General features: G+C 47.3%; 1 protein-coding gene across 1 annotated transcript; it reads right to left on the reverse strand.

The window, feature by feature from the left end:
• Positions 1-5,197: 5,197 nt before the first annotated feature.
• Positions 5,198-6,064, reverse strand: LOC118240414 (extensin-like). Its single transcript, XM_035520696.1, has one exon. It carries the CDS (start codon positions 6,062-6,064, stop codon positions 5,198-5,200), a length of 867 nt encoding a protein of 288 aa, XP_035376589.1.
• Between the last annotated feature and the right edge of the window lie 3,936 nt (positions 6,065-10,000).

A 10,000-nucleotide genomic window follows, 5' to 3' on the forward strand; every position in this document is an offset into this window, starting at 1 on the left:
GCACTTTACAGGCGCATGCACACTTCATTTTCGGTGTCCTTTTTAGGATGAGTAGCTCTTTTTAACGCAGTGATCACAGAGCTTAGCGGTTTGAGACAACCTGTTCCTTCCTGTCTCATACTAAAGCAGGCTAACTCTGCAGGGAGGCTTTGCTCAGTGCTAACGGTGTTAGCATGCTGGGCTACATTAGTGCTGATACTCACTGCTGGGAAAGACAAAGAATAAAGAATCCTCTAATTAAGTCAAGTGTAGGACACTGTTAAGTATGCATGCTCTCTCTCTCTCTCTCTCTCTCTCTCTCTCTCTCTCTCTCTCTCTCTCTCTCTCTCTCTCTCTCTCTCTCTCACACACACACACACACACACACACACAGACATTTTCTCAGATTTATAGTTTTATTCTTAGCCTGCCTTTGCTAAGCAAGAATAATTTCACAGGAATGAAGAACTGGAGAATAAAGAAGTCTTTCTCTTTTTCAGATTTTGAAAATCAGCACTGTTCAAATTAGGAGGTCAGCAGTTTATGTTTGAAAGTGAAATAAGTTAAGAAAACTCACATTTTGTTACATTTTGCCTTGCGAAGACAATGAATGGTCTCTTTGTTTCAACAATTACAACGATCACAGTCCCAGTGCACAGGACACCAGCACAGTACAGCATGACACCAGACACTGCACAGAGATTAAACACAGTACAGCATGACACCAGACACTGCACAGAGATTAAACACAGCTCAGCATGGCACCAGACACTGCACAGAGATTAAACACAGCTCAGCATGACACCAGACACTGCACAGAGATTAAACACAGCTCAGCATGGCACCAGACACTGCACAGAGATTAAACACAGCTCAGCATGACACCAGACACTGCACAGAGATTAAACACAGTACAGCATGGCACCAGACACTGCACAGAGATTAAACACAGTACAGCATGACACCAGACACTGCACAGAGATTAAACACAGCACAGCATGGCACCAGACACTGCACAGAGATTAAACACAGTACAGCATGACACCAGACACTGCACAGAGATTAAACACAGCTCAGCATGACACCAGACACTGCACAGAGATTAAACACAGCTCAGCATGACACCAGACACTGCACAGAGATTAAACACAGCTCAGCATGACACCAGACACTGCACAGAGATTACACACAGCTCAGCATGGCACCAGACACTGCACAGAGATTAAACACAGTACAGCATGACACCAGACACTGCACAGAGATTAAACACAGCTCAGCATGGCACCAGACACTGCACAGAGATTAAACACAGTACAGCATGGCACCAGACACTGCACAGAGATTAAACACAGCTCAGCATGGCACCAGACACTGCACAGAGATTAAACACAGCTCAGCATGGCACCAGACACTGCACAGAGATTAAACACAGCTCAGCATGGCACCAGAAACATCTGACCGCGAGCAACACCTGCCCTGCTTCCTTCACAGAGCCAAATCAGACCTCACTTGAATCATATACAACTGTAACACTGTAGCTGATGTCTTCAAGTGGACATTAAAGGAGGAAGAAGCATTGTTTGCCACAAAATGTTAAACATCTTTAAGAGACATAGATGCCTTTGACATGCTGAGTCAAAGGTATAAGCGAAGCATCACGGGAAATGTTTGAATTAAAGATTTATATCACATCCCTTTATTTTGCTCAGTTTCATTTTTGCCTTGAAGCTGCATAATGTGTGTGTGTGTGTGTGTGTGTGTGTGTGTGTGCGTGCGCATGCAAACATGTTGAACTTCATTTTGACACTAGTGCTTTGATGAGGTTTGAAGGAGGTTTTTTGCTCCATTTTTTGCTCCATTTGCTTCAATTACCAATTAGTCCAAATATGTTCCATCATCGCTTTTCTCCTCCTTTAACAAAACACGCTCCATGTTCAAAATCGCTTCAGGGCTCAGTGTGATGGCACTGTTCATAGCAGCCTGAGGCCAAACCAAACAGAATGTCCACTTTTTCCTCATCTCTCTGTCTGTCTCTCTCTCTCTCTGTCTCTCTATCTGTCTGTCTGTCTGTCTGCCTGTCTGTCTGTCTCTCTCATGCTCACACTCCCCCTCCCCAGCTCATGGGAGGTAGGTAAAATCAAGCTTCACAACACATTTCCCAAATGATACTGAGAGACGCCATAATGGAAAGCACTCTGAACAATCACTCTCAAAGTAATGTACACACACACACACACACACACACACACACACACACTCACTCCAAGGAACAGAACTAATCTATCAGATTGACAAATTCAGTAAATGTGAATTTTCTTTGCCAGAATAAATCCTACAGAATGGATTTTGTTTCCCCTAAAATCCGTTTTCTTCTCTACGTCTTTCTCTGAATGTGACTGGCAAATCAATTACACAGAATCGAATGCATATCCATCATATCAGCGCAGACAAACTGCAGGACATCACTGACCACCGTCTGCAAGAAGAGATTTATTTTAGTTGTTTTTTTTTTTTTAACTGAAATGTGCAAATGACATAAAGTTATTCATTGATCACTTTACTTTAAAATTCACCTCTGAATTATAAAAAGACTCGTCTACCACCAAGTGTGAATTCTTGTAGTCTTTTCAAATTATAAACAGTATTTACCTGATATACTGAGTTAAGAAGTGTCAAAGCAATTTTTTTTTAATATGGAAAATGAAAATAATGACCTTCAGTGCCTGAAGAAATAAGTATTCAGAGTTGTGTGTGTGTGTGTGTGTGTGTGTGTGTGTGTCTGTGTGTGTGTAATGTAGCTACTAGATGAACTGCACTAGAAGCATTCATTCCTTTGATAAACTTTAACTGAACTGCACAATATACAGTTACGCGAGGCAGGCTATGTCAAGAAAAGCCCTCAATTTCTAATAAAACCAGATTTATGCTTATTCAAAGACAAACTGAAAACCATTCCCACACACATTAAATGCCTCTTTAGCCACCAACTAATAGTCGCTCCCCTACATAATTAATTTAATCACATTTTCGCCTTCTTTTCCGGGACCAGAACTATGAATCTAATTTCATGTCTCCTTATTGAGGGGCCTCTGTATTGCTCCGTGTATACAGACTTCATCATTGTGAATGTCTTTGTTAACTCCGGCTGCCGCGTCCGCGAGACGAGGTCTACTCTGGCTGCGGAAGGGAATACAATGAAAGCGAGAGAGAGAGAGAGAGAGAGAGAGAGAGAGAGAGAGAGAGAGAGAGAGAGAGAGAGAGACAGAGAGAGGAAGAGAGAGAGAGAGAGAGAGAGAGAGAGAGAGAGAGAGAAAAAACAATATGGGTAATCCGAGTTATTAAATTGGATATTGCGGTAATGCATAATCTGAAAGCCTGCCGGAAAAGGCTTTGTATAGCTAGCAAGCTGTCGCAGCCCGAGTAATTGAAAAACCAATTCAGATTTCTTATGAACGTCAGAGCCTAGGTGTTAGCAGGGAAAAGAAATGTGGGTGGATGGATGGATGGGTGGATGGATGGATGGATGGGTGGATGAAGTAGAAGGGCGCATTCATCTTTATAAGGTTATTATTTTTTCATCTTCATTCTTTCCCCCCTCCTGCCAATGAGCTATTCTCTTTTGCATAATATGATTGCATTTAGCAGGCTAATAAAGTCTAAGAGGCAGAGAGATAGACAGAGAGACAGAGCGAGAGAGAGAGAGAGAGAGAGGGAGGGAGAGAGAGGAGAGAGAGGGAGGGAGAGAGAGAGGGAGGGAGAGAGAGAGAGAGAGAGAGAGAGAGAGGGAGGGAGAGAGAGAGAGAGAGAGAGGGAGGGAGAGAGAGAGAGAGGGAGGGAGAGAGAGGAGAGGGAGGGAGAGAGAGAGGGAGGGAGAGAGAGGGAGGGAGAGAGAGATAGACAGAGAGACAGAGAGAGAGCGAGAGAGAGAGAGAGCGAGAGAGAGAGAAAGAGAGAGAGAGAGAGAGAGAGAGAGGGCAAAATGGGTAGAGGACTTTCTGGTTCGTGAACTCCCAGAATCTGCTCCCACGCTTTCTATGGTCGGGGAATTTGACTGCTGCCTGGCTCCCGTGGTATACCATGGCAGAACCATTAACAACACCGGGGTGAGTTCAGCAGTAAATCTTCCCCCAGAACAGGGACTGCATCCCAAAATTCCTCTATACGCTGTCTCTCCACACAGCGCCCCCTAGTGGCAACTCCCAGCAAGCACTGGAGCTGTACCACTACCCAAAACACAGAGGTGACTAATGACGGACAGCATCTGTCCCACTGAGTAACAGGGATGCCTGCGTTAACATTCTTGGCTGTGGCATCCGTTAGAAAGCCCTGACCTTTGAACTCCAACCCTTGACTTTCCTCCGAGGCTTGGGTCAGAATTGAGCCTTGGAAGCATTCCTGTCTGTCAAATTCATGTGGGGATATTACCTCCAAAGTTGCAACAAAAGTCAACGGTCAACCCTAAGGCAGCATTTTGGTTTCTGTATGTTTATACGATTTTTAAGATTGTGGATAGTCGGAACACGGTGACCTAAGTATATCCTCACAAGCCTTTATTGATGAGTCACACAACGAGTAAGCATGATATGTAAAACACTTGAGGAAGATTTTATAAATATTTTAGTCAACTTTATATTCGTATTAATAAAGCATTAGTGTAGTATTGCGTTGCAATTGTTTGTGATACATTTACCACACTATGAGTACATTTATCTAGCCTGAACTCCTTTCAGGGGATTTTATGCATTGTTTCCATTGTAACTCACTGTAATGGACTGCAATAGACTGTTACAGTCTACAACGGACTTGAAACGGTCTAGTAACAGATGGCATTGCAGTTGTTTAGCAGATTTTGCACCTGAGTTAATAGTTAATGCAAATGCTGTATTCACAATCTGTGGGTCCTCTTATATTTAAGAGTTATGCACACTCAGTATAACTCAGTGTATACAGCCCCCCCACCCCAGAAGTGATGTTAGAAACATGCAAATTATAGACATGGTGTTAATGTCACACAGTACACACATGCATGCTGTCTTCATCAGTCACCTGGACGATAGTCATCCATTCAGTGAATGAAGGTGAGACACTGAGACACCTTGTGTGTGTGTGTGTGTGTGAGTGTGTGTGGCCATGTGTGTGTGTATGTGTGGGAAGAGTATGTGAGTGGGGATATGGGTTGTGGGGTCAGCTGTGAGTGCGTGAGTGTGTGCTGACCAGATCAGGAGTGTTGGTGCGGGGGGTGTTGGTGCAGGGGTGATGGTGCAGGGGTGTTGGTGCAGGGGTGATGGTGCAGGGGTGATGGTGCAGGGGTGATGGTGCAGGGGTGTTGGTGCAGGGGTGTTGGTGCAGGGGTGATGGTGCGGGGGTGATGGTGCAGGGGTGTTGGTGCAGGGGTGATGGTGCGGGGGTGATGGTGCAGGGGTGTTGGTGCGGGGGTGATCATGCGGGGGGTGTTGGTGCGGGGGTGATGGTGTGGGGGGTGTTGGTGCAGGGGTGATGGTGCGGGGGTGTTGGTGCAGGGGTGATGGTGCGGGGGTGTTGGTGCAGGGGTGATGGTGCGGGGGGTGTTGGTGCAGGGGTGATCATGCGGGGGGTGTTGGTGCAGGGGTGATGGTGCAGGGGTGTTGGTGCAGGGGTGATGGTGCGGGGGTGATGGTGCAGGGGTGTTGGTGCAGGGGTGATGGTGCGGGGGTGATGGTGCAGGGGTGTTGGTGCAGGGGTAATCATGCGGGGGGTGTTGGTGCGGGGGTGATGGTGCGGGGGTGATGGTGCAGGGGGTGTTGGTGCGGGGGTGATCATGCGGGGGTGATGGTGTGGGGGGTGTTGGTGCAGGGGTGATGGTGCGGGGGTGTTGGTGCAGGGGTGATGGTGCGGGGGTGATGGTGCGGGGGTGATGGTGCGGGGGTGATGGTGCAGGGGTGTTGGTGCGGGGGTAATCATGCGGGGGTGATGGTGCGGGGGTGTTGGTGCGGGGGTGATGTGTGGGGGGTGTTGGTGCAGGGGTGATGGTGCGGGGGTGATGGTGCGGGGGTGATGGTGCGGGGGGTGTTGGACAAGGGCAGGTTAACTGTTCTCCCTCCTCCATCCATCTTTCCTTCACTCCACTGACATCCTGCGTATTGTCTCATTCATTTGTCATGTGCCCAATCAGGGAGATGAATAGGACCCTCATGATCGATGGCCTTTCTAATTATGAGCAAAAGAAATATTTACGCTCAACTTTAAATGCTGGTCTCCTTTCTGGTCACCTCTCTGTCCCACTCACACAACACACACACACACACACACACACACACACACGCGCGCGCGCACACGCACACGCACACTTCTAAGCATTGTTACTCTAGGCAGCGTTTCTTCAGCGGCCAACTGCAGTAGGTCACTCGGTGTAAGGAGGGGAGAGGAGGAAAAGACCACAGGACACAAACGAGCTCCAGCACGCTCGTGTCTGTCTATTTTTGCAGCGTTTAAAACAAAGACAGCTCAGCGTCGGGAATCTCATCCATCGTAAAATCCCCACAGACGCACCCCCCCATTCAAAGGCATGCAAATGACCCAGCGGCACACACAGGGGCCGCGTTCATTCTGGATCTGCCTAATTACTCCATCTCCAAAATAACTTGCATGTTGTTTATGAGCACAGAACACAGTGAGGGCTTGTAGGAAGAGCAACTCTGGTCCAGGATACACAGCCCCACACAAACAAACAAACAATCAAAAAATCCCAAATATGGGATGACAACCCAGAAGAAAGGTTCACATGAAGCCATAAATAAAATAGGATTTTTTTATGGGGTCTACAGAATATTAATATTCTAGATTTAATTGTTTAAATTACATTTTTCATTTTATTTATCAATGTGTTTTATGTACGCCTGTTACAACACAAAACACAGCCTGTAGTTCACAAGTGCGGCCTAACACGGCGTACAGAAACGACCCAAGTACTGGTGGTTGTGAGGATGCTGAGGTATTAAAGGAAAACACTGCGTTACTGAGACAGCGTAACACAGCGTCTGTACAACGACTTTAATAAGCACCAGAGAACCGGCAGGCCCACGTGAGGGCTAATCCACAACCTTAAAGCATTTGCATTTGCCTCAGTGAGTCGCAAAGAATACTGGGAAAGAGACAGGCAGAGAGCGAGAGCGCAAGATAAAGAGAGAGAGTGAGAGAGTGGATGAGAGTGAGAGAGAGCGTGAGAGGGAGAATGTGGGAAAGGGAGAGAGAGAGAGAGAGGGAGAGGGAGAAAGAGAGAGGGAGGGAGATGTAAAAAGAACATGAATGCGTTAGGTGAGCGGAAGCCTTTAAAAAAGAATCAATTACAGTAAACGCATCAGAATCAGTCGTGCATGTAATACAGCTGATATCGGGAGTTTTCAGCTGCCTCCTCTATCCCTCTGCCATCAGCCTGGGAGATCTGCTCCTCTGCTCCACACGGGAGCCATCTTCTACACCAACACCAGCACATTATACGCCAGGAAAGCCTTTCAGCAGCGCATTAAAGAGGAATTGTTGCAACGTGCTGATATGAAATAGCAGGTAGCAGGAACACTCAGGTGCTCTAATTTCTCATACGCGGGACGTGTGAGGGAGAGAAGGACAGAACGAGCGAAGGGAGGGAGATGCTATTAAAGTGAGCTTTCCCTGTTTAATGTTATTCATGTGACTATCGGGTGAAATGAGCGTGGGACATTAGCATGAGTTGTCAATCATATTGAGTCAGTGGTGAAAGCAGACAAACATCAGAGCTTAGTAACACAAAGGCAGACTTTGAGTGTAAACGTGTGTGTGTGTGTGTGTGTGTGTGTGTGTAGGTATGAGTGTTTAAAGTGCTGTTTTATCTCTTATATCATCTTATAAAACAAATCAACAGAGATGTCAAATTCCAAGACCGACAACACATGAAAAACCACAACGCCATAATTATGAGTCTTCCTCCAGCTTCAAACTGAAGACCATCAGCCTGAGAGTCTTCCACCAGGTTTATAACAAGGACAATGTCTGTAGTCCAATGTCATAAAAACATATAAGTAATGAAACCAATTATGCCCAGAAGCAAGTGGTTAAATATTTTCTTCATGTCATCAGTGTATAAACCAGCAATGTTTATTAGTGTAGAACTGCAGACAGGGATCTGAGCCAGCAAGAGTGGACAGAGAGCTGTGTCCTGCGTGTGTCCTGAGCTGTGTTCTGCACTGTGTCCTGCACTGTGTCCTGCACTGTGTCCTATACTGTGTCCTGCACTGTGCCCTGCGCTGTGTCCTGTGCTGTGTCCTATACTGTGTCCTGCACTGTGTCCTGTGCTGTGTCCTGCGCTGTGTCGTATACTGTGTCCTGCGCTGTGTCCTATACTGTGTCCTGCGCTGTGTCCTGCACTGTGCCCTGCGCTGTGTCCTGCACTGTGTCCTGTGCTGTGTCCTGCGCTGTGTCGTATACTGTGTCCTGCTCTGTGTCCTGCGCTGTGTCCTGCACTGTGTCCTGTGCTGTGTCCTGCGCTGTGTCGTATACTGTGTCCTGTTCTGTGTCCTGCGCTGTGTCCTGTTCTGTGTCCTGCGCTGTGTCCTGCGCTGTGTCCTGCACTGTGTCCTGTACTGTGTCCTGCGCTGTGTCGTATACTGTGTCCTGCGCTGTGTCCTGTTCTGTGCCCTGCGCTGTGTCCTGCGCTGTGTCCTGCGTGGTCTTCCCAAGGTCGCTGCTGCAGCTGCTGTCTGCTGACATCACATAAACATTTAGCTCCAAGCACCCGTGTACGAATACAGCGTCCATGCGTTGGACAACCCCGTGAAAACGGGAGGTGTGGACAGGTCTAGCCACAGAGAGACGGAGAGGTACTGCTCGGCTTTGGAGAAAGGAGAAGGGGTGTGAGGAGCGTACAAACACATGCACCGGATGAACCGGCACTAAGAGAACATCCGGGTACGAAGTCCTCCGCCTGCCCGGCGTACGGAAAAAGTGCCGCGGCAGGCATTAAGTTCCCCAGTCATTCATTACAGCGCTGAACCCCTGTCCAGCTCAACAAAGCATCGACTTTGGAGAATTGATGACTATAAAGGAAAGGCGTCAGGGCAAAAAGGCCCGCGTGTCGGCGTGGGAGTCCGCGTGTAGGAAATGACAGCTGTGATTGATCTGACATGGCCAGCCAGATTTATCTTGCAAATGGAATAATTAAAAGTGGCAAAGAGGCGGGTGTGTCGCCCAGCTGATAGTGCGCAGAGAGGGACCGCGAGCAGGGGCACGGGCCCCAGAGGAGCCAGCTCTGGAGCAGAACATCCGCCCCAACTGTTGTGGAACAGACTGTCCTAGTCAAGGGTATGAAGCAGTCATTCGTCTTAAAAAGTGTGTGTGTGTGGCATATTGGGTCCCCTCCACCCCAACCGTGTGTGTGTGGCATATTGGGCCACCCCCCCAAACCAAGAACAGGGGCTTCTTCTCAAGGTGACTCGATGAGAGATACAGATGGGTAAGGACTAATTATTTATAATGGGAGTTTATGGAAGTGGGACAGTGAATGAGAAGAATGATGTGAAGACATAAAAGAAACAAACACAGAGTGAGTTTGTCGCCGTAGCTGCACGTGACCCATTGAATGTAGATCCTACCATGTTCTGAAAAGCAGGGTTCAGGCTCACATGGTAGTGATTTCAAAAGCAGTCTGTTTCACACACACACACACACACACCATGCAAATGCATAGTGTGCCGTCTCAGAAGAACGGGTTTTCATCACAGACTGGCGCCGTCCCGGTTCCTCCTGTTTCCGCTCAGAAGGTTTGCCAGTCTCCTCTCTACCCATTTATAATTGAGAATGTGTTCCCAGAAATCAACATTGCAAAAATATCAGCAGGATTTCCACATCACAACATTTTAGCTGGGGTGGGTTTTTTTTATTGCTGTTGTTTTTTGGGTTTTTTTAGGTCCAGAGGAATAAGTCAATTCCTGGGGGTTGTCTCTGATAATGTTTTGTTTATAACACTTTGAAAAAAATCTCAGGTCTCAGAGGAGTGAATATGTATCCCAGG

This window comes from Electrophorus electricus, chromosome 21 (genome assembly GCF_013358815.1).
Source record: "Electrophorus electricus isolate fEleEle1 chromosome 21, fEleEle1.pri, whole genome shotgun sequence".
In the NCBI taxonomy this organism is placed as follows: Eukaryota; Metazoa; Chordata; class Actinopteri; order Gymnotiformes; family Gymnotidae; genus Electrophorus; species Electrophorus electricus.